Here is a 23,505-nt window from a genome sequence, read left to right as displayed (position 1 = left end):
TTGTTTAACCACCAGTTTGGGGTAATTGCACAGTGACCCATGAAAATACCCTGAAAATACAGCTGGGTCTAGCTCCTCAGCTGCAGGAGCAGCACCTTCCTCTCCAGAACCGCAGGAATGCCAGATGCAGGAATGCCAAGTAGATTCGCCCATTGCATTAAACAACTCCCCTTTTAATCATCCTTAATTTCATAACCCCCCCAAAATTGCAGGAATGCCAGATGCAGGAATGCCAAGTAGATTCGCCCATTGCATTAAACAACTCCCCTTTTAATCATCCTTAATTTCATAACCCCCCCAAAATCGCAGGAGTTTAGATGAGATGAATGTACTCCTTTCTAAACGAGGGTTCAGAAATAAGAGGTTGCAAGGAATGGTGGAGAAAGATGAGCATTAACAGCAGGTCAAACCAAACCTATCACCAGCTACAGATAAATTCCCAGAAGGCAAAGCCTGACCATCACCGGGATCCCTCTAACCACAGCCTGCCCCAGTGCAGGCTCAGGATCAGCCCCCAGACAGAGTCAGGGCCACCAGGAATTTCCCATCGGAGCAGACCCAAGGGAAGCATTTTTCCACCTTTCGCAAGCAGGGTGCCAGCAGAAAGCCAACGCGAGGGGCAGCGGGCACGGCCCCAGCGCGGGCAGAGCTGCGGGATGGAGGTTCAAGGTTTTTCTGCCAGGCAGCGTCAGACCTGAACTTCTTCATACGAACCAGCTGCCAGCAGAAACACGCTGAAGAGCGATGTATGCCGGGACATATTTGTTGTGCGACAGAGAGAGAGACACCACAACCAGGGCCTTGAGACACATGTTAGCACGTGCATTGTATCTTACAAACCCTTTTAGTAAACCTAACCAAGAACAAATATTCCAGGGAGGTGCCTGGTGAAACCTGCCCTGACCCTCACAGGCTGCTCTGGCACGGCTGACCCTGGGTACCGAAGCATCACCCTCTTGAACACGGCGGGCAATAACTCGTGATGGGGGCATTTTTAGAAACCCTGTATACCTTTTCTGCCACTGCAGAACTGTAAGTGATTATCGTTTGGGCGGGAGGCCTGGCTGGGTTTGTCTTTCAAACGGCTCACAATAGAAATCTCTTTGCAGAAGAATTTGTTGAAAACCAGTTCAGCGAGAGAGAGGGACTATTGCTTTGTCATGGTATCTCTGCCACGGCGTGTTGTGTGGCGTTCATGAATGCAGTAATCCTCCCTCTCTCCCCATTTGTTAAAGAAGAAAGATGCCTGACTCAGTATTTCTCAGTAATGGCAGTTACTATTTTTTGCCTTGTTTCCAACATCAGTGTCTGTTGTTTTAATGCTGTCGGAGAACAAAAGCAGATGCTGAGGCCTCGCAGAGCAGTTGCAGAAGCAACCAGTGACTTGCAGATTTTGTATACTCTAAATGCTGTAAGTGTAACGCGTTGAATGGAGGGACAGGGACTCACGCTTCATGCCTGGGTCGGAGGCAGCAATGGACTTCAGCCAGGGGAGGAGGCAGAGGCAGGTCTGCAGGGTGCAGAGTACCCGGCATCTGAAGGTAACAAAACTCTGCCCACCACAAGCCCTTTTCTTTCTAAAAGCTTGGTCACACACTAAGGAAAACAGCATAACAAAAATGCTTCGTTTGCCCAGCTGCTAAACATGGCAGCTAAAGGCTAACACAGGCCCTCAAAGAGTGCCATGCTTAATATTTATGAATTCCTTTCAAGAATAGCTAATACACAGCCAGTGCTAAATATTATTCTATTAACCCCAGCATGGCATCTTAACACGCATCCATGGTCCAGCTTAAAGCCTAACCTTTGTTTTAATAAGGTAACAAAACCCACTCTTATAGGTGTTAGAACTAACTCAAAAGTGAATTCAGAAGAGCCCCCTTTGCCCTTCTGTTTGTGCTTTCCCAAACCGCCGGGTCTGACCCTTCCCAGGATGAGACAGAGGCACTTTAAGAGGAGTGAAATCACCGCAGAAAATTGCATCCTCCAGAGTGGTGCCAGCAGAGAGAGAAAGATAAAAATGAGAGGAGAGCAGAACGGAAAAACAGCGATTAAAGTGATCCGGTGACCGAAATAACACTGCACACAGAGTTGCTTACTGATGTGAAAAAGGCAGCTATTCCAGAAGGCTGGAAACCTGAGGAGCACAGAAGGGAATCCATCACACCGAGCGAGAGAGCCTGGAGCTCCCTGCAGCCATGGGGCACCGCTCCACCGCCCAGTGCCGGGCTTTAAGGCACAGGGCAATAATTACGGTCACAGAGCAATTACCGTCTTCCTCCTTCAAGCCCAGGTGCAGAAGCTGCCACGCTCTGCCTGGCCGCAGGGCCCAGCACAGCTCCCTGCCACCGCTCGCCCTCGCAGCCCGTGGGTTTGGCGTGAGAGCAGCAAACCCTCCCTGCTACGCACCTCTGCTGCGTAACGCTCGGCTGGAAAAAATCGTGCAAAGCTGCTCCAACCCGCTACCTCGCACAGCCCCCCTGCAGCTGCAGAGCCCCTTACTGGGGTGCCTGCTGCCTGTGTACCCCCTTACTAGGGTGTGTAGCCCTTTACTAGGCTGTGTACCCCCTTACTAGGGTGCGTGCCCCCTCAGCAGGATGTGTTCCCCCTTACTGGGGTTCATGCTGCCCCTGCATCCCAGACCCACTCCCTTGCCCAGGAAAAGCGCGTGGAGCTGCCTGGGGATGGAGCAAGCTGACATCTCGTAGGCAGCATTTCCAAGCCCGAGGCATCCAAGCCTGACAGCTAACCCTGAGGCCAAAGATTAGAAAAGAGGCAGAAAAGGGCTTTCCGCGTGAAGCGTTTTGCAGGGTGCAGGAGCCGGGCTGGCTGCTGTGCCCAGGGTGCCAGCCCCAGCCAGCTCCAGCCCTGGCTCCGCACCACTGACTCACAGGGTGACATCCAAAACCCTTTTGTCCTCTTCAGACTCATTTCTGGTGTGGTGTTGTCCTCTCTGAGTCGTCCTCCCAAAGATTTGCACTTTGCCCACAACAGTCTAGACACGCAGTTCATAAATGACTCATGACGTGCTTGTGCTCATAAAGTCTGTCCTTGCTTCTGGCTCTTAATTTAGATCTGTGCTTCAAGAGTTGAAATCTGGGCGTCAGCCCTGACCTCAGATCTTTTCTTCCCACGTCTCTGGAGTTATATCTGCCTGTCCCACCTGCAGACGAGCCTTGCCAGCACTCGCCCATGCAGGGACCTTATTTCTACAGAAAGCCTGAGCTCGCCAGCAGCACCTCCCAGAGCAGATCTCACCGCTGCCCTTTGCGAGCCACCGCCAGAGACCATGGCTGGATGGCTTCTCCTCCAGAGATGTCCTCAGGCATCCCCAGCGCTGCTCAGGGACAACCTACTGGTGTCCAGTGCTGCCCGTGCCCTTCCTCACCGACCTCACACCTCCTCCTCCTTCACCCCTGTGCCCCTCTGCATGGACAGGGTGGTGGGGCCGGGCATGATCTCCTCCTGGCACTACAAGCCAGTGCTCCTGTACCCCGTCGGGGCCCTTCCCTGGGTCCCACGAGAGGCACCGACCACCCCGAGGTGAAGCCAGCTCCGGCGGTGGCCCGTGCAAGGTGCACAGTGGCCCTTACGGGCGCAGCTCCCACCCGGCATCCCCAGCGCAGGGTTTGCAGGCAGGCAGCTTGCCCAGCCTGCACGCCAGCCTTCAGGGCACGGTCACCCTCGCTTGCTCAGGGTGGTCCCCGAATTGCACAGCGAGCCTGTCTGGTCTGTGCTTAGGTCATGGAACAAGAGCAGGAGCTCCGAACGAGTTATTTCACTCGTTTGCTCTCATTCTGCGCTGCCCGGGCGGACAGGAGGGGGAGATCTTTACCGTGACAAATCCCAGTCTGTGCATCAGAAGATGAACTCCAGATCCAAGCTGTCCACTTATACCAGAGGCACTCTGCATGCCATAAAGCCCCCCAAAATTATGCCAATCACTGGAGCTCAGTGCCAGACAACCTGGCTGCGTTCTGCACGTCTCCCCTGCCACACGCTGCCTGGGGCAGTCGCACAGGCGACCTTCTGCATCCCTGCACCATCCAAGCAGGAGATGGACCACCCTGACCCCTCCGTTCATTTCCAAACACCCCCCCAGACCTAGCGCAGGGCTGTTCCCATAGCCGTGGCCTGGCAGCTCCCCAAAGCTTTCACCCACTCTGATTACTTTTCTCCCTAGAGACGTCACTTGTTACTTCTCTAACAGCTGCACATCCTCACAGGGCATGTTTATGTTATGCAGAAGAATACTACTCAACTGGGTACATTTTCCACTGGAATTTCCATCTCCCTTTATATTTGAGTTTCAATTGCAGGTCAAGTCTTGGACATAAAACACCCTCCCTTCCCTTTCCTTAATACTCCCTTTGCTGCGGGGTGTTCTAAAAAGCTTCCGACTGATGGGAAAAGTTTACCAACTGCCAAACTCTAAATGGGGATTTTGTAGCTTACACCTAACCTGGTGCAGATGCGATCCTCTGCGGGTGCACACGCGTGGGTGCCACGCAAAGCGCAGCAAATGGTGCAGGCAGTCGGGGGATGCTCGTTTACTCCCTGGGGACCCTGCACCCCAGTGTGGGGGCTGAATGCGTGGCTCCTGAGTAAGAAAAAGATAAAAACCCATTGGGGTCCTGGCCAGGGATGCCGTGGCAGGCAGGGATGGCAGCTGCTGTTCCCCAAACCGTGGAGCTGGCAGACGGCAGTTCGGTCCCATCGCCCGAGCCCGGCTGCATCCATCGCCCCCCTCCAGGCTGGCTGCTGCGTGCCCAGGGCTTCTGAGAGCGGCTGCCCTCGGGGGTCAGAGCTGGAGCCGTGCCTGGGGGGTCAGAGCTGGAGCTGTGCCTGGGGGGGGTCAGAGCTGGAGCCGTGCCTGGGGGGTCAGAGCTGGAGCCGTGCCTGGGGGGGTCAGAGCTGGAGCCGTGCCTGGGGGGTCAGAGCTGGAGCTGTGCCTGGGGGGTCAGGGCTGGAGCCGTGCCTGGGGGGTCAGAGCTGGAGCCGTGCCTGGGGGGGTCAGAGCTGGAGCCGTGCCTGGGGGGTCAGAGCTGGAGCTGTGCCTGGGGGGTCAGAGCTGGAGCCGTGCCTGGGGGGTCAGAGCTGGAGCCGTGCCTGGGGGGTCAGAGCTGGAGCCGTGCCTGGGGGGTCAGAGCTGGAGCTGTGCCTGGGGGGTCAGAGCTGGAGCTGTGCCTGGGGGGGTCAGAGCTGGAGCCGTGCCTGGGGGGTCAGAGCTGGAGCTGTGCCTGGGGGGGTCAGAGCTGGAGCCGTGCCTGGGGGGTCAGAGCTGGAGCTGTGCCTGGGGGGTCAGAGCTGGAGCCGTGCCTGGGGGGTCAGAGCTGGAGCCGTGCCTGGGGGGTCAGAGCTGGAGCCGTGCCTGGGGGGGGTCAGAGCTGGAGCCGTGCCTGGGGGGTCAGAGCTGGAGCCGTGCCTGGGGGGTCAGAGCTGGAGCCGTGCCTGGGGGGGTCAGAGCTGGAGCCGTGCCTGGGGGGTCAGAGCTGGAGCTGTGCCTGGGGGCTCGCTGACCGGCTCCTGCTGACCGGGGCGGGCAGCTGGCAGCATCAGGCGTTTTGGAGGACGTTATTGTGTGCCAGCGGAGTTTGGATCAGCCCTTTCCTGCCAGCGTAGCACTGTGAATAGGGGATGTTTGCACCCTAAGACCAGCCAGGTTGCAAAGGGCAAAGCTGGGTATACTGGGGTGCATTTATGTAATTTTTAAAAATTCAGCTGAGCTAGGACAAGTGTCTTGTGAATAGCACTGGGGTGGAAACACTCCACAAACATGTAAAACATTAACATCAGCATGCAAAGTCCCTGCAAGCAGATCACTGCAGCCTGCTCCTGGCACTCTGTTTTTTCCGGGGCCGTCAGCAGCCCCCGTGTCCTGGCACCGCTGCAGCACAACAGGGATGGCAAAGCTTGCATCCCACAAGGCTGCCTTTTTTTTGTCCCAAAGTTTTTTTGTTTAGTTTGGGGTTTTCTTCCACTTAGACAAACCAAGGCATCTTTGTGCCTCCTATCATTGCTAGCATCCTCAGCTGCATCCCTGTGGGCCAGCTTGACCCCACAGCTTTCCCCTAAACCGGCTGTGGAAACACCGGGCACGACAAACATTCCCATGTCTCTAGACTGCCCACTGGGGAGCTGGAAATAAACAGCGTGGGTGTCACCTCCGCGGGCAGCACTCTGCGAAGCGCTCGGTACAGCAGCTGAGTTTCATCAGGTAGTTAAAATTGCAGACTTCTCTCCTGCGACATGCTTTTTATGGTGGTTTGTTGTTTACAGAGCTGAGAAAGGGTAGAAGAGCTTTTCAAAAAAATATCCCCTTGCCTCTGAGGGTACTGTTATGGAAACCCATGGCAGCATCCGAGGCAGGGCACTGTTTTCCTTGGAGCAGCGCAGGAGCGGCTGCCTGCTCCTGCCTGCTGACACGCAGCCTGCGGTCACGCTGCCTGCTTCACAGATGTCACGGGAAGGACCGAATCGCTGCCCACCTCTTTACAGACGCAGGTGCCTCGGTGTACCCCTGTCTGGGACAGGGAGGACCAGAATTAGGGCTGTATCTTCTACCGAGGTCTGGCACGTCCCAGCGTGTGATTCATGCTCCTTTCTAGGCTGGAAATGAGGATGACAAATGGACAGCCCAGTGTCCATGGGCCTCCAGAGCCACCCACTGCCTGGAACGGAGAAATCCCCAATTTTTGCCTAAAGACCGTGGGTCAAAGAAGCGACCTGTCTGGCTCTACAGACAGCATGAGGTGGAGATGCACAGCTTCTCTCCCTAGTTTACTCCAGTGGCGAGTTATCCACAGCTAATTATTCTGGGTTTTTTTGCTGACCCGCTCATCTGCACATAACAAGATTCAGCTTTAAGCTTGCCTAGCTCTGATCTTTCATTTGAAACTCTCCTTGCATGCTCTTATGCACTGCAGTATACACTAGAAAGCATCTTCTCCAGCCCTAAAGTCATGCAGATAAGAAAACTATTATTTACTGGAGGATTTTCCTGGTAATAGCAATTATTATCTCAAGCTTTTCTCGCACTGTTAAGTTATTGAGCAACAGTGTGCAATGGGAAAACACAGCCCAAGCTGTTTGCTCAGGCAGCTCAGAGAAAAAAACAGGAGTTAGCATCCATAGCTACTAGATGCTAAATTTAAAATAAGATCTTGAGCAGCAGAATTAAGAACAGAATTCTTCCAGCCAGTTTTTCTTAGAACTTAACAAGACAAGCTATATAGTCCTTATACAGATATTTCAGAATGAACATAATTAACTCCCTGTGCATTTTCAGCATAGTAAATCACTGCTGAGCTTATGGTGAACCCAGAAACCAAGTGATTTTCCTTGGCACAACCAAGACTGAGACTATGCTGGAGGAAGTTTGATTTCTGAGTGATGATATGTCTACTGATGGTTAACCACGAGGATGGATGTGGGGTTTCACTTGGCCTGGAGATGAAACCCTCAATTCCAGCATCCTCTGCTTCTTTGGGGAAGGACATGGTATAAAGTCTGAACCCAAACTCAAATCCCAGTTTTGAAGCCTGAGCCAACCCTTGATTGAGCTTGGCCGCCCTTCAGAGGGCCAGCTGCAGGAAGTGTTGCATCTGACACCACATGAAAATTCCTGCTTTTCGCTCCTAATTCGAGCTTCATGCCTTATTAGCACCAGCACACTGAGATTTCGGACCCATCTGAGCACTGAGAGATTGGCGAGGGCTCGAGGCTGACAGAGGGTGACCAAGAGGAGCGGTGACCAGGCACGTACCTGAAATGGGACCATCGGCAGGAGGTTTTGCTTGGGGTGGGACTAGAGGGCTCAGACGGGACGTGGTACAACAGGAGAACCAGATCAGCCCCTTGGCGTAAGACCATTGCATAGAGTGACATTTTGGGGCTAGAGTCTGTCATTTGGCATCAGCCGCTGGTTTTACCGGGCAGAGCTGGCCTGCAAACAGAGCAGCTCCCCGCTGCAAGCGGCCATGCGTCTGCATCTCCCGTATCAAAATGCAACAAGGGACAGAGAGAAGGGAGGAGAGCTGGAGAAAAGCACCCATAACCAGAGTAGGAAAACAAAGCCGCGAGAAGCCCGCTCGCGGCCAGGAGCGGCGGCGGCCGGCGCTGCCGTCTGTCCGTCCGTCCGTGGGCGCGCGGGGCGGGAGCCGGCGGCCGCGGGGCAGCCACACCTGCAGCGAGCCCAGCCAGCTCCCGCTTTGTGGTCTGACATTTTGGCCAGTGTCCTGCGTGGACACCGGGGGCGGCTGGCGGGGGGGGGGGGGGGCGGTGACATTTGCAAGCCGGGTGAAGCATTGACCAGCTTAACCTCCCTGCCTGCCGGAATGGGGCAGCGGGTCCCGAGCAGGGTGCGGATGGGGGGTCCGCTGCAGAGACCCTGCTGCAGGGTCCGAGCCCCCCGCACCTGGGGGCTGCTGAGCAGGAGCCGATGGGGGGAGATGCCACTTCACCCCTCCATCGCTGAGTGCCCCCCGCCCAGAAGGGTTTCCTATGTCACCACAAAACATTTCAACTTCCAACAACTAAGTAGTTTTTACAGCATCCCTTGTGGTTTCCACTCCCTCCAGACGCTTTTCCCCTGGGAAGCAAAAACACACACACAAGACCCACGGAGGAGAAGTGTGTGCAGCCCCGCGCTCAACCGCCCGCTGCCTGCTGCAAACCCCTGAAACAAGGTACCTGCACCCGGCGCGTCGTCCCTGGGTCCCCAGCAGCCTCGGCAGCCCAGAGCCATCCTCCTCGGGTGCCAGAGACGAGACCATGAGGACTGCGTAACTCATGGCACGTGTTAGTGGCTGCTCCCAGCCAGTCCCAACAGTGTGCCGGCACGTCTCGGTCCGCACGAGCGAGGCGCCGGGAAGCAGCGCTGCAGCGAAGCACAGAAGGGACGATGCTTTAGGTTGGTCTCGGCGTGAGCCTGCAAGGGGGACAGGGCACTTGCAAAAGGCAGGCAGCGCACCCCATCTCCCAGGGGGAAGGGGAAGCCCTTGGTGTTACTCCACTAATTGCTTTTTTTAATTAGGGTGCCTGTTGCAGTGCTACTGGGGCGGCAGAGCTAGAGGTGCCCACGGCGAATCCCCCCGGGATGAGGGAGGGAACATTGGGTGCAGCGGGGCCCTGGGCTGCTCCCGGCTCTCACCTCCCGCCAGCACCGGCACAGCGGCCACGGCCCAACCCCGGACCCACGGTCCTTGCTCAGACCCTGGTCCCCGGGGAAAAGCTGCAGCGAAAGCATCCGCCTGCGCTGGACAGGCCAGCCTCGCTAGTGAACGCTGTGAATGGTGTCTTAAAATAAAGATGAGCTCTCTGCCTGGGGAGGGAGCGAGCCAGGGAGCGGGTGGGGGAGCAGCAGCCACCCCCAGGATCCTCCCAATAATCAGGCAATTGCATTGCCTCTACTGCAAAGTCCAAAGGTGTCCCCTTGCCCCCTGGGTGCAATACATCCTCCACCCCATCCTTGGCTGGAGAGATTAAGCTTTTGCAATTCTCCGTCCAGTGTGTTCTTTCCATACAGCAGATCCCACGCATCTGGCTCGCACTGGGAGTTAGCGCTTAAATCCCCCACATGAGACAATGGGATTTGCTTCTGTAGCCAGCGTTGCTCGTGTACGTGTCCGTGGTCCTGGGCTGAACCCAGACAGGACACATGGGGCAAGACCCTCCTGGCAAAGCTCCTGCTCTTGGGCTGGATCGACTCCTGGAGCTGGAACTGTAATTAAGTTAATCACTAGATTGCAAAAAGGGCGTGGGTGGGGAGGTGGGAGAGGCTGGAAGATAATTAGAAAGTGGATCGTCACCTTGTTTTCCTGTTGCCCCACGGATGCCATCAGTTTGCTGACATGTTGCATTGGATGTCCCAGCTTGAAGAAGAAGCTGGGATGTCCCAGGCTCAAAGCCACGCAGAAATCACGCGTGGCTTTTGAAGCAAAACATCCAGCTGTCGGCAGGCCATCGCTCAGCAGGGCTCCGCGCGGGGAGGTCCTCCGCCACGCCGCGCCGTTCTGCCCGCGGGACGGGCACACGTCCCCAGGGCTGCCTCTGCTGCGCGGAAAGATGGGACGGGAGCTAAAGCAAATGACCAAATCCAGCCTCAGGGACCTCTTGTCTCTCCAGCCGCGGTACGGAGGCAGCCTGGGGCTGGGCAGGGCTCCTCGCCAGGGCTGGGACGCTGCCGACAGCGTCCGTCGGGGTCTGCCGAGGCGCGAGGGGTGCTGGGGGAGCTGCCCAATGCTCGCGGCACCTCCGGGAAGGCGACGGTGGGGACCTGGCCCCTGAAGATGTGTTTTCCAAGGGCTGGCAGTGGCCCACTGGTGTAGGGTTTTCCCCGGTGGTATAGGGTTTTCTCTCTTCACCTGGAGCCAGATGCCCTTCCCTAGTATGGTGATTTATTTTTAAATGCTGCCTCGGAGGGATGGTGAGCAAAGGGACGGGTTAACCCCTGCTGCAGCTCGTAACTGAGAACCCCCTGTCCCTTCCTCCTGGGCAGGATGCAACCTTTTCTTCAGCTGTCTTTACCGTGATGCTCCTGGGGGTTATCCTCAGCCTTTTTTCGGGAAAGAACTCACTCACTCTTGGCATTAGTGATAGCCACTCAGTAAACCTCTAAAAGTTTCACATTTACAGTCCTGTCTGTTTTACCTAACACAAATCCAGTGTGACCTAACCGGAATGACTGTGTTTTCTGGTGGAGAACAGAAGATGATGACAGCAGGCATTAGTTAAATTAATTTCTGCAGTTTTGGTCACACTTCACATCACATATTCCACTTACAAAGGGTAAACCCTGACTGATAAATATTTCATTAAGCAGTTAATCATATTGCTAGAGGTAAAATCACCTTGCCATAAACACTGACTAGAAATAAGCCAAAGCATTCCGCTGATATGCACAAAATGATCTATTACATATTTATCATATGCTTTGCCTAATCACTTATTAAGTCCTTCTAAGCGGATCCATAGTCCAAGGAATTTGAGCCGTGCCTTGCGCTGCCAGCCCTTTGAAGGGAAAGCAGCCCTTGCAGGCTGGCTGTGCTGATGATAACCCCAGACCCACTGTGCTGCAGCTCCTGGAGCAACCAGTGCACGAGGAAGCCCCTTGCTGATCTGTCATCCTTTCCTGGGTGAGGAAATCCATCCCACGCAGTGGGTCTCTCAAACATATAATGAATAAAATCCCTGTTTATCTGAGAGATGTTTACTCTGCACGCTCGCTCAGCTCTTGGATCGCCCCAGAGCCGTGCCCGTCAGCCTGGCACCAAGCACAGGGCGCTTCAGGAATCCCTCAGGACAGGCAATGAGTGGAGGAAAGCCAGAGCCTGAATTCCTTAAAAATATTTTACCTGTTGTAAGTGCTTTCCATTCCCATACTTAGTGTCTGAACTGCCTGGGAAGTGACTTGCTCTATCCAGGTGGCTGCAGACAAAAGTGGAAATGGGAAATGAGCCCATCAGGAGGTGATGCTGTCTAATCACAGCTGAGTCACACCCTGGAATAAATAGGATTTCTGCTTTAATGGAGAAAATAACACTTTCCAAAGTGAAACCAACTGCAGTGTTTCCACTGAACTCACCGAGCCTGATTCAGGAGACACTGATCTCATTAACTGAAGTCTGACAAAACCTTCAAAGACTCCCGGGTTTAGCTGGCTTCTCACCTCTTCAGAGTTTTCTGGATGATCTTTATCTGTGATCAGCTAGATGACAACTGTGATTAACTGCACTTGTCATCCATGCATCCACACATGTTCTGAAGGGGTGCTTGACAGAGGCTATCCACAACATTTCTTTCCAATCCTACATAAAGGATTGTATCCGAAGCCAAGGACAATTTTAATGTATTTGAGTCAACATCCGATCTTGTTTTAACACATGGTAGATGAGATATTTCTGGTTTCCTCTGCGTAGTAGCCAGGTATTTTATACTTAAGGAAAAAAAAAATAGGCTCACCTTAGCTGGTCACCTCACAGCTTCAGGGACAACCTGTGGGACAGAGGCACCATTTGGGCATCAGGGGCTGTGACGAGGCTGCGCTGATGATCCAGCGTGCTCAGCTGCAGACACCACACTGGGGTCCACCAGCCTCCGGTGCAACCTGCTTTCACGAACCTGCAAAATTGCTGCAACTGATCTCAGGAAAATGGATCTATTCAAGCAAGTCAGGAGGAGTCTAAAGAAAAGGAGTGGAAAGGAAGTGTTGGAGAGATGGACAGGAAAGAAAAAGAGGCAGAGACGTTTTAGCACCAGGACAAGGGACTCCGTCTCCCCACAGTTACTCACCAGTCTTGGTCTAGGTAACCTTTGCTGTCTCTGACAAGACGGCTCATTAAGCTACTAACGAGTTTGACTGGTGGATGGAGGTTTGTGGATGGTAGTGGAAGATGCTCATCTCCCAGCTGAGAAGCAACAACTTCCCATCCTTGTGGTCTCCAGCTACTGCATGCGTACAGAGGGGTGGCCAGAAAAGGCATGGGGTTAGTTCCCCCGGAGAGCAGGGATCACTGCAGGGACGGTTCCCCGGGCAGAGGGATGTGCCCAGAGTGTGTCCAGTTCTGCCGGGAGCCCCACGGGACCCAGGACGGCTCCTCTCTGCTTGGCTCCTCTGCTGAGACTGCTACCGAAAACCTGGGGCGCTCGCAGTAGTGACGGGAGGTTAAGTCGTAGCTGGCCACTAAATTTGTGTCACAGGACCCACGAGAGAGCCACGAAAATACCCTCAAAGCCACACACAACCCATTCTGAGTGTGACCTGGCAGTCCAGGCATGCAAAAAACTCTTGGGCCATTAGCAATCCCCCAAGTTGCCAAAGTTTCATCAACACCGCCTTTGTACTGCAAGCAAAGGAGAGAACAGTACTATCTGGTGAAGTCTGCATTGATTTTAAAACAGGAAGGGAAAAGGACCTCACTCCTTTTCCATGGCCCCCAGTGTACACTGTTATTTCGGAGCTCACACAGAATTCGCCTGTTATTGGCAATGTAACCGGCCCTCGATGTTCAGACTCAGATGCTTGCAGAATTTGGGATTTCACATCAAAGCCGCTGGTTTGGCTGCTGCAGCAGCAGCGGTCGGTGATAAAGTTTGGAACCAAACCCAAACTTCTCAGAATTTCACAGCTATTCCGGTCCCGCGCCGGCCTCATCTCTCCTCACTGCTGCAAGAAGCACGCACGCCGCAGTGCTCCAGCCACCGAAGTTCAGTAGGACCTGGTTAAAATTAACATTCAGGTTTAACTCTCTTTTTAAGCCCTTTTTTTCCTTCAGAAAGCTATTTCTGATCTTTTGGGATTCTGACATCTCCTTCCACAGCCCAGGAGGAAGAGCCGAGTGCCACCCAGCTGCTGGTGGGACCCTCTGCTCCCTCTGCCTGCAGACGGGGCTGGGGCCACCCCAGTGCAGATGCCCTGGGTCCAGCTCCCAGTGATGATGCCGTTCATTCTCAGTGGTTTTCTCTTAGGCAACACAGCACGGGAAAGCTATGGGAGTGAAGTGGAAGGGGTGGGAGGAAGGAGGAGAGCCACGAACACAGCTGGTCTTGGACAAACACCCTCCAACTTGGGCTCCAACTTACTGTCCTAGAGTGACCGGCAATGTCAACTGCTCGGCAGCAGCCTTCCCCCTCTTACAGCAATCTCCTCTTGGAATATTTTCCTTTCTCCGTGGGGCACCAAATAACTGCTGGAGTGTGGTATCTCTCAGCTTAGCATGTTGGAGAGAGCTTTCTGTTCTGCTTTGAGCTATTTAATAATTTTGTTGGGCTTCTACCCAAAGAAATAAGGCCCTTTATGTTGTCTTTGGTTCAGGTTCTCTCTCTCACTCATGCTTTTTAATTCCCATAAAAACCTAACATGTTCCTGCCAAAAGTATAATAGTAGGGCCATGAGTGGTGGTGTGTGTAGAGTACCGACTCCACGGTCATAAAAGTATGAGAACAGCAATAGTAGTTAGCAAGGAGAGACAATGGGAGTGGAAAATAGTGTTCATTCAGCTTCTCTTGTGGAGTCAAAGGCAGCTGGTGAGCAATAAATGCGTTCTAAAAATAGCAAAAAAAACCTTAAAGGAAACGTGAAAATGAAGAAGCCATTTCCAGTCGAGCTGCTCTCTTAAAGTGATCTGTGGATGCCCTTGAATGTGAAGACCTTCAGGTGACCAAGGGGAGCATCTCAGCCTGCGCCTCGCTCGCACTGGCTGCAGCCTAAGTTTGCCGAGATCCTGATCTGAGCTCTTGGCTTTGGGATATTTGTTTCTCACTTCTATCCGTCATCAACCCAGGAGACTTCTGAGTGCCTTTTACCCTCAGATAAAGGTTCAAGAAAAGCTTTAGTTCCAGTAAATTGCACAATACCACTGATCTTGATTAATGCTCAGTAAAGTACTAAAGCCTTATGTACCACATTGAACAACTTGAAGGCTTTCATTCAGAGAAAGCCTGGGAGACAGTTGACATTAAAAAACTGAACTACTACGAAAGTATGATCTCTTGACAGAAACATAAATTTTGGGACCAGACACTCTGAGAAATACATAATTTCAGCTGCCTGACAACTGTGTTAAAAAAGGATTTTGAAGCTATACTTAGCTAGTCCATCACCCGCTTTGGAAGGCCACCAGCAACCATAAAGCTTCTGAGTTCTCGTGGGTTACTTCACCAAACTCATCGCAGGATACCAGGGCTAGCCCATGTTATCACTTGCAGAAAGCACTTCCCAAAAACCTGGTCTGCATCAAATGGGGGATCTGTGAAACTTCACAGCTTCCAAACATACAGAGTCTGAACGCACCACTGCTGAGATGGACACGGCTTTTGTGTGATTCAGGAGCAAGGGCATCAGCAGAGGCGGTTGTAAAACTTGGTCAGACTCCCTGGGAAAAAGTTCATACCTTGGGCTTTGCAAATAGCTCTGGGGCAAAAGCGAGCAATGGGGAGATGTGCAACACGGGGAGGAACTGGTCTGGGGCAATTTTTAAACGTAGATAAGAGCCAGGACAGCTTCCAGTGCAAAAGAGCACATAGCTGAGGAAGCGCTGGGCTGATAAAGTGACACTTGGTAGGTGTTGGTCCAGCAAATGTGACTTACCAAACAAGAGCAAAATGGTTCTGGAGAAAGGGCAGTGGGGAAAAGTTTGAAATAATTTGTCCCTGCATTTTGACTCCACGTTCAGCTATTGTATTAGTGGTTTAATACCTCCGTCTGCAGCAAAACACAGGCTGGTAGTTAGGAGGAAAGAGAAGCTGTTGTGAACCAACAGCTACCAGAAGGAACTGAGGCCTGGGATGGCAGGGAATATTATTTCTTTACGGTTATGTTTTCCTCTCCTAGGAAATCTCTCTGTTCTGATAGAGACCCCAAGGGGACACGTCTGAGAGTAAGGGATGAAGTCTATGTACTAACCAAAGCTGGTTGCAATGGCTGGGTGCATTTTCAGCAATAGCGATGAAGTCTTTATTTCCAAGGTTTCAGCTTTTAGCAATCCAACTTGCAGACATTTTTATCTTCTGCAGGCTTTTGGGATCTACTTGAAGGAGTAGTTTCCCCTCCTTGCAGCTGCATTTGCAAATTTAAATACTTAAGAGTTTACAGCCAAATGTTTAGAGATTATATGTATGTGTGTGTGTGTGTGCGTATTGCAAAGAGTTGCAGTCCTTAATATCTCCCAGGTCACTCTTTAAGTACCACGGCAAACCCACACAGTATGATACTGGCTCCATCCTAATGTACCAGTAGCACAAAGCAGTGCTAAAGAGACATTTTTACAATCTATAAATATATAAATATATATAAACAGTGACTATATAATATTTTCCATAATATAGCTATGGGAATACATGACATTTAAAGTAATTTCCTGTATCTGGATTTATACTGTGCCCTGTCTTTTTCTGTTCATAAATCCACTTTGCTATAAGCACTATGGAACTTTGTATATGAAAGACAGCATACTCATGGGAGGTTTTAAAAGTAGTTTCTATGCTAGAAACATTCAGATAAATTTGAATATACCTGGAATACGTGTGGGACTCTGGTCCCCACCCACACTTGGCCACGGCACCTCCTGATCCCACGGCCACGGCTGCAATGGCAGTTCTCACCCTCCGACATTTATGTCTTTCTCCTATCGGTCTGATGATGCCTTCAGGTTTTGGCACGGCGTCTGCTTAAACATGGATCATGACCACACAGTGTCTTGCAAAATGAGGTTTCAGTACGATCTTCCTGCATTTCCCCAGTCCCCCAGGAGAGCACCGGAGCCCCGCGGGAAGGAGCACTCACGAGATGGTGCTTGTTGCTCCTGAGCAGCTGGCAGTGCCCCATGCCCAGTTACATCTTTCTACATCAGCCAGAGCTTTGCCTTTCACTTTTAACCACTTTTTGGGGGATGCAAGGGTGCACAAACACCCTAATTGAGACTCAAAGTTCCTTTTTTCCATATACTACTGATCGGTGTATGGGTAAAGCTCCTGCTTACCGCCCAGGCAGTGAAAGCCTCCTGCCCCTCTGCTCATCTCCCACAATAGCTAATGTTTGTTCTGATCTTTAGCATGTGTGTGCCTTGGCCAGGTGAGATGCAGAGTGCCAAGATATGAAGTAATATTTGCTATCTGGCATGCAGTACGTGTTGCAATACCTAGTCATAATGGTGTTTGAAAGTTATAATAGTGGAGAGAGTTATTAACCTGGGCTCCCTTCCTGCCTCTTGTGGGTTTCAATCAGACACTGGGTGTTTTTCAAACTTTTTTTTTGAGCCTATAATTTTAGTACGTACGTCAATAGAAAGCAGAAAGAAAACAGAATTTACTATGATAAAATTAAAAGGACAGAGTCCCTACTGCCCAGCTACACCCAGTGAGGAGACAACCCCCCCACACCTCCCACGCTGGAGGAGCATCACCTTTTGGGCTGTGTCACTGCCGGAGCCATCATCCTGTGAATCACCTGCCCCGCAGCCAGCCCGGGTACCGGCCGGGGACCACCGGGCTCCCTCCCCTCCCTTTAAAAGCCTGGCAGCAGCAGCGTGTGCCAAGCACTCAGTGCCGCAGCCCCTGCCATACGCCACCGCATCTCTTGCAGCCCGGCCGGCCGTCGGGAGAGGCTGAGAGATGGCCGAAGGGGAAATCACTACCTTCACCGCCCTGACCGAAAAGTTCAACCTTCCCCTGGGGAACTACAAGAAACCCAAACTCCTGTACTGCAGCAACGGGGGCCACTTCCTACGGATCCTCCCAGACGGCAAAGTGGACGGGACCAGGGACCGCAGCGACCAGCACAGTAAGCAAACCCGATGGGGCTTCTTGGCACTCCTCCTTGCTCCTATGGTTTTATCAGGCTTTATCAGCCAGGAAGGGGGGAGCTGGAGGAGATGGGCTCTGTACCAGGCTCTCTTTTCTCCCGGTGGCAACACGCCTTCCAGGAGGTCAGCACACACACCAAACACACCTGCAGCCTGTACGCAGAGCCCGGGGAGGCACGGTATGTGTGCTATTTCACGTCTGCAGAAGTATTAAATCTGAACTGGTCATCAGCATAATCGCAGGCAGGCAGACTACACAGGACCGAAGTGCTAATTGCAGCACGGCTGGCTTACGCAGCAAGCTGGCAGCTGGAAAAAAAGGCTTAGGAGCAGCCTCGCATCCTACACACACACAGCCATCACACATAATTCTATGGTATCTTTGCATTCGCTCTGGGTTAGAAGATTCAGCACAATAGTGGGGCTGTGCAAATGCGATGTTTCCCAGCAGCGCGCTGCAGGTGTGCATCTTTGTACACGAAGTCGTCAGCCAGAGCGGGAGGTCGGGCCCAGATTCCTCTGCGTGCAGAAGGGATTTTATCTGTATGTTCTGTACACGGCGTCCCCTTGCCTTCAGGGAACTTCCCTCTCCCCTTATGTAGCAAATTAAATTTCTGCAGGATGCAAAAGCAGATTCTTGCAGAGGCAAGACTCAGGTGAAATAGTTATTTTTGTGACTTATGGCTTTAGAAAGGCACTCGTGTTACCATTCACTTTTGTTCTGAAACCAAGTATCGCTTATTGTATGCTGAAACAGTTACAATACATTTTACATGCATCTGTGTGTCACAAAGATTTAATGGGCCATCCATGGCCAGGGCCTCCTCTTGCCCGTCCCCGTTCCCTGCAGTCACTGATGCCGGCGGTTCCAGCCCATGGGACATCGGGCACCTGCTGCTGGGATCAGCTGGCCACACAGATGCCAACACTTTTCCGACCATTTGCACATCCCACTGCCTTTCTAGGAGCACATTCGTTCTCTATAGTTGGCATCAAAGTTTACCCTAGGAAGCTGGCAGGACGTGCTCACCAAAAAGTGCCGGTTTTGTAAATGCTACTATAAAGTCCTGCAGACTGTCTGACATAGGGCAAACCTTAATATAAAAAATTAATAACATTATCTTGTATGGCAAGGCAGGGTGCATGTTTGTCCTATTCAGCAGTTTTACATGTCACCAAAGGCATCAAGAGCCCTTTCCCTGCCAGCAACTCACACAACCAGAGCCAAGGCACGGCGCTGAGGCTCTCTTGCTTTGAGCCAGCCACGCAAAGCCATTAGATGAGAGGTGAATACCTGGCCCTGACATGAAGAAGCCCCTTGCCCTCGGCAGCTCTCCCTGCTGAGCCCGGCCAGGCCATCAGCAGTGAGCGGGGGGCTGTGCAGAGCGGCCCTCTCCCCAGCAAACCACTCAGACAAAAGAGAAAATGGCTGTCTGAGGACAAAGACAAAAAATCCAAGGAATCGATTGGGAACTTTTAAGCTTTTAGGGTTCTTGCACTTCCAAAATGCTTGGGAGGATTTTTTTAAACCGATGCTCGAGGAGAGCTGGACCAGCAGCGCAGCAAAGCTCCCCGTGGGGCTCTGCAGGCAGCGGGGTCGGGCTCTTCCCCACTGCCGCACGCCGGAGCTCTCGGTTCTCGGCAGAAACCTCTGGTTACACCATATCCTGAACATTTACTGGAATATAACTGGGACCTGCCAGGCTCCTATCTGGTTAGAAAGAAGGGCTGGGAGGAGCCAAGTTTGCCTTACAAAGTGCTAAGAAAAGCACTTTTATTTTCTTTAAACCACAAGCATACATGTGGCTTTCTCCCCCAAACTTAACCTTTCTTCTTGTTATTGTTGTTTTAATGAAAGGCAGTTTACAGCAAAGTTTTAATTATAAACACTGTTTCCCCACCACTCGCACAGCACGTGGCAGTGCTGGGGGACGGGCGAGGATGAGCTCACCGAGGCTGGATAAACAGCGCGGGGCAGGCAGCCTCCAGCCTGGAATAAACTGGGCACTAACCCTTCTGAAACCCTTACAAGAGGCAGACAAGGACGCTGACCCAAAGGATCCGCAGGAGACAGGACCGGGCTCACAGGACCCACAAGCCAGCAGCTGGAGAGGTTGTATGGACACAACCAGCATCTCTGCAGCATTTTGCCAGAGCTAAGATTTTGGTGGAGTCAGATGGGGAACACAGAGATGCCCGTGTGCCCCGCGGAGCTCAGCACGGGTTTTTGCAGAGCCGGTGGCAAGGCGGCATCTCCTGGCACACGGAGCGCTACCAAGGACATGAGTGTCCAGCCCCCGCGCCCCAGCCTCGAGCCCACCGTCTCACGGCACGGATGCTGCCGCACAGCCCAGCCTTTTTTCCCTCTGGCAAAGCAAGACAGTCAAGTTGGAGTGAGCGTTTCCCCTCCGGCCACGGGTCCCCACAGCCGCACCATGCACACAGGCAGCAAGTGCAGGCAGCGAGAGCGCAGGCAGCGCTCCTGTGCATGGCACCCGCTGCGCCCCGGCACGCTCGCACCTCGCCGGCTGCTGGCCTGGGGCCGTGTGTTTGGAAACCTCTGCCAGAAAGGAACCTCCTGTAAATGATCTCGTAAACTTGGATATCCGAACGTACAAATATTTACAGAGAAAACTCCTGGAAGGGCTGCGTGCCAGCGGAGCAGCCCTGCCGGCAAGGTACCCTGCCTCTGAGCACCGATGGCTGCCCACGGTCCTGTGCCTGCGCCTGGCAAATGCCGGAGCTGCTCAGCACCGCTCCCCGGCAGACAAGGGGAGCAGCCCGGACCGCGACCTGCACCGTGGGATACTGCTTACACAGCTGGGACAAGCACCGGCCAGCGTGGAGCCAGCCAAATCCATATGGGAAACCTGGAGGTGACAGCGGGGAGAGAGGCCCCCAGGGAGGGACGAGGCACGGGAACGCTCGTGGCTCATCTGGGGAGCCAGTGTGCATAGATGTGTTAGAGCCTGCATTGGTGCTCTGCAAACTGCCCGTGCCCATGTGCATTTTGTTCCAGACAAATATCAAGAATTCGTATTTTTATCTTAAATTGCCTTGCCAGGCGCTAGCCCCAGAATCAGGTAGGATCTCTAAGGAGAACAGAAGAATTCACTCGCTCCAAGCCCTTGTCGTCCAGCCCTACATAAGGATTCCCTCACCACGTCTTTTGCTGCCGTGCATGGGCATCTCGAGCTTGCAGCATGAAAAGAAAACTTACCAGGACATTGTAGACCCTCAAGGATAAAGCCCATGCTTGTTTCCACAAACAGCCTTATTTTCTGTTTCATCCCATTACTTCATAGAAGGAAATATCTGTACAGACCTGTAAAAAATGCAAGAATTTGCGCATGAGCTCTTTCCTCCAGACCCGCTGTTCTCCCTCCCTTTGCAGCTGGAGACCTTAACGTCCCCATCGGCAGCTGGAGGGTCCCCCCGCGCCCCTCTCTCAGAGGCAGTTTTTAGGACAGTATCATAATTTTTAACTCTTTCCCCGGCTGGACTTCTTGGCCACGTCCTGGGGCTGCAGCACTGCAGCGAACGCAAGGTGGGCTGGGGGCTCTCCCGCTGCGGGGTTTGCCGGCTGCCAGCGCCCGGCCTGAACCAGGCAAGCACCGGGACTGCATATTACTGCAAATCTGCACCCAAACAATTTACTAATTAACCATCATTTACTGAGCAGAAAATGCCAAAAATGAAGAATGTGAACCATTACAGCAAAGATTTCACTGGGACAGGGGCTTCTGCCATGCCAAGAGGTAACGTTACCGTTTACCTCATCCAAATAAGGATAAAATAAAATAAATTTTAAAAGGAAGGAAGGAGCTGGAGTTGAGGCATTCATTCATACTTCATTCAAACCAACCTAAATATTTCTGTTACAAATCTCTACAGTAAAAGCTCAGGAAAAAAAGCTGACTAGGAGACGGGAATGATCATTCAAAAGAGTTGGATTTTGCAAGTCACACTGACTATAACCGCAGCCCTCCGTGCATGCCGGTGGGGCCGCTAATTGCTCAGACTTCAGTTTTCCTGCCCACCCATGAGAGCAGTATGGGGTCCCCTCTGAGCACACAGTGCTAGAGAGCTGTCCTCCCAAAGCTTGGCTCCAACCAAATGGCCTCTTCCTGATAAATAGGTTAAACAAGAACTTGATCCAGGTTTTAATCATTTTCCGAGACTCCTGTAATTAGCCAAGGAAGAAAAAAAGGAACCCACAGGGGAAAAACAAGCAACCAGACAAATAGAAAGGTTAAATCTGCTGTGTTGGGTACAGGGTGCTGAGCAGGGGAGGTGGCCCAGACATCCCAGCCTGCAGCTGACCCGCTCACCTCCCACAGTACAAGACCAATAAGGAGCTTTTTTTGCCCTGGAGTTTCTAGCTGAAGTCCAGCATCGGTGACAGGGCTGGAAAGCCAGCGTCTGGTGGGCTGCGTGAACCGACACAGCATCGCCCCGAACCCATCGCCCCCGCTCAGCCTGTGTGCCGGCAGGCTCAGACCCTGGTTTAGTATCAAATTCACATTGGTGCCACAAACTAGGACAATCTTAAGACATGGTTCGTGGCTACCTACAGGAGGTATTTTTTTTAGGATGAAGATTAGCCCTTTCTCTTTCTCCGCTATCCATCTACAATGCACCAGATAACGCCAGCTGTGGCACACTGCTGGATGGGATGCTTTGGATCAGGGTTTTGCAATGCAGGCATCTGAAGTCTGCCCGTCCCTGGTTTAGCTCTCGAAATACTTCTTCATATGTCACTCCTTAAGTGTCTTGTCAAAACCACATGAGAAATTTGTAAATTAGAGCCAGAATTAAAACCCCAATCTCCTGTGTCCCATTCCAGCGTCTTAACCAAAATGCTGCCCTTCCTTTGATGTAAAATAAGGAAAAAATTGGTCTTTGGTTCCTAAAGCATGGCTGTGGGGTTTCTTTGAAGGAGAGGGTACAAGGAGACACTTTTATTACATGCTGTACTGTTTCCTATAAACTCTTTATAAGCCGGGCTTCAGGACAAAAATACCCTAACTTTCCTAGCAGCTTGGACATTATCTCTGACAACCTTTTTTCTATTTTCTTTTTACTTTTGTTGTTGTTGTTGTTTTATTTTTACTTTCAGTTCAACTCCAGCTAAGCGCGGAAAGCGTGGGAGAGGTGTATATAAAGAGCACCCAGTCTGGGCAGTACCTGGCGATGGACACCAACGGGCTGCTCTATGGCTCGGTAAGTAGGAGGTTTATGTGGGACCAGACACAGAGAGGGTTTGAGGTTTGCAGAAATCTCGTAGCTCTGAGTAATGCAAACCACGAGCAACAATTAGCCTCTGTTTGTTATTTTGGCAGCTGGACGGCCACTCTTCATCCGGCTTTATTTTGGAGGGAAATAAATAAATAATCAAATAACACCATTTACTGCCCTGCCTCTTGACAAATATTGTATTTCATATCTGGAGGAGCAGCTGCTTTGCATCCCCTCGGCAGCTGGCAGCTCTGCAAGCGGGGCCGCGGGGGGACCCCGGCAGGGTGCAGGGCTGCTGCACCTCCAGCCCGGCTCTTCCAACCCCGGCAGCGCCTTGCCCATACCTCTGCCTGCCTCCTGCCGCCTCTCCACCGCTTTGCGAGGTGCTTCATTTCTCCTCTGCATCCTAGTTGCACCAAACCCTGTGCTGGGTCCACAGCATCCCGGTGTGAGCAGGATCGTGCAAGGCAGGAGCTTACCCCCCCCGTGCCCAGGAACTGGAGGGCACGGAATTACTGAATATAAGCTGGGTCTTTGAGAATAGCCCCATTTATAGCAAAGTGTGCGACACGTAATCCTGGTCACAGGCTGCTTAGCCTTACCAAAGAGCCGTTTTGTTCCCCATGTTCATGCCCTGAACCCGCAGCCGCCACCGCACAGGTTAGTGCCAGAGCAGGAGCCAGTGCCAGGACCGGCTTACAGAGCGCAGGGCTGGGCTCGGTTACTGCCGAATAAAACGCCCAGGTCATGGACAAGTTACTGCAGGAGTAGCCCAGGCATCTAAATCAAGGCTGCTTACCTCCACGCTTTAAATACGAACTGTCCTGGGGCACGAAGATCTCGGAGGCGGGTCTGGAGAGCATCCTAGCCAGGGAGCGCCCGAGCTGGGATTGCTGCGTTAGGAACACGCATCCTCCTGCCTACGGCATCTCCCTGTCTCACTGTCGTTACCTGCGGCTCTCTTTCA

At 52.5% G+C, this 23,505-nt stretch overlaps 1 protein-coding gene and 1 long non-coding RNA gene across 9 annotated transcripts in view; one reads left to right on the top strand and one right to left on the bottom strand.

Annotated features, from left to right (window-relative positions):
• Nucleotides 1–23,505, top strand: part of FGF1 (fibroblast growth factor 1) — a 31,822-nt gene that overhangs the window by 7,423 nt on the left and 894 nt on the right. For 3 of the 6 annotated variants that reach the window (XM_029997804.2, XM_029997808.2, XM_029997802.2), the window contains exons 2-4: nt 8,580–8,687; nt 17,081–17,278; nt 22,420–22,523. In XM_029997804.2, coding sequence (XP_029853664.1) covers nt 17,110–17,278; nt 22,420–22,523 — 273 coding nt within the window. In that variant the 5' untranslated portion in view covers nt 8,580–8,687; nt 17,081–17,109. The remainder of the gene's footprint in view (nt 1–8,579; nt 8,688–17,080; nt 17,279–22,419; nt 22,524–23,505) is intronic. The other 3 variants (XM_029997807.2, XM_029997806.2, XM_029997805.2) reach the window with 1 other exon arrangement.
• LOC115334054 lies at nt 11,420–23,500 on the bottom strand. 3 transcript variants are annotated; one of them, XR_003921020.2, is made up of 5 exons: nt 23,338–23,500; nt 20,521–20,625; nt 11,962–12,181; nt 11,585–11,707; nt 11,420–11,500 (listed from the first exon to the last, which is right to left on the bottom strand). It is a non-coding gene; the product is annotated as an uncharacterized LOC115334054 (long non-coding RNA). The 3 variants fall into 3 exon arrangements; XR_005931110.1 differs by lacking the exon at nt 23,338–23,500 and having other exon boundaries at nt 20,521–21,068; XR_003921019.1 differs by lacking the exons at nt 20,521–20,625; nt 23,338–23,500 and having other exon boundaries at nt 11,962–13,430.

The sequence above is a fragment of the Aquila chrysaetos genome, chromosome 22 (genome assembly GCF_900496995.4).
Source record: "Aquila chrysaetos chrysaetos chromosome 22, bAquChr1.4, whole genome shotgun sequence".
Classification (NCBI taxonomy): Eukaryota; Metazoa; Chordata; class Aves; order Accipitriformes; family Accipitridae; genus Aquila; species Aquila chrysaetos.
This window is presented reverse-complemented; position numbering and strand designations above follow the sequence as displayed.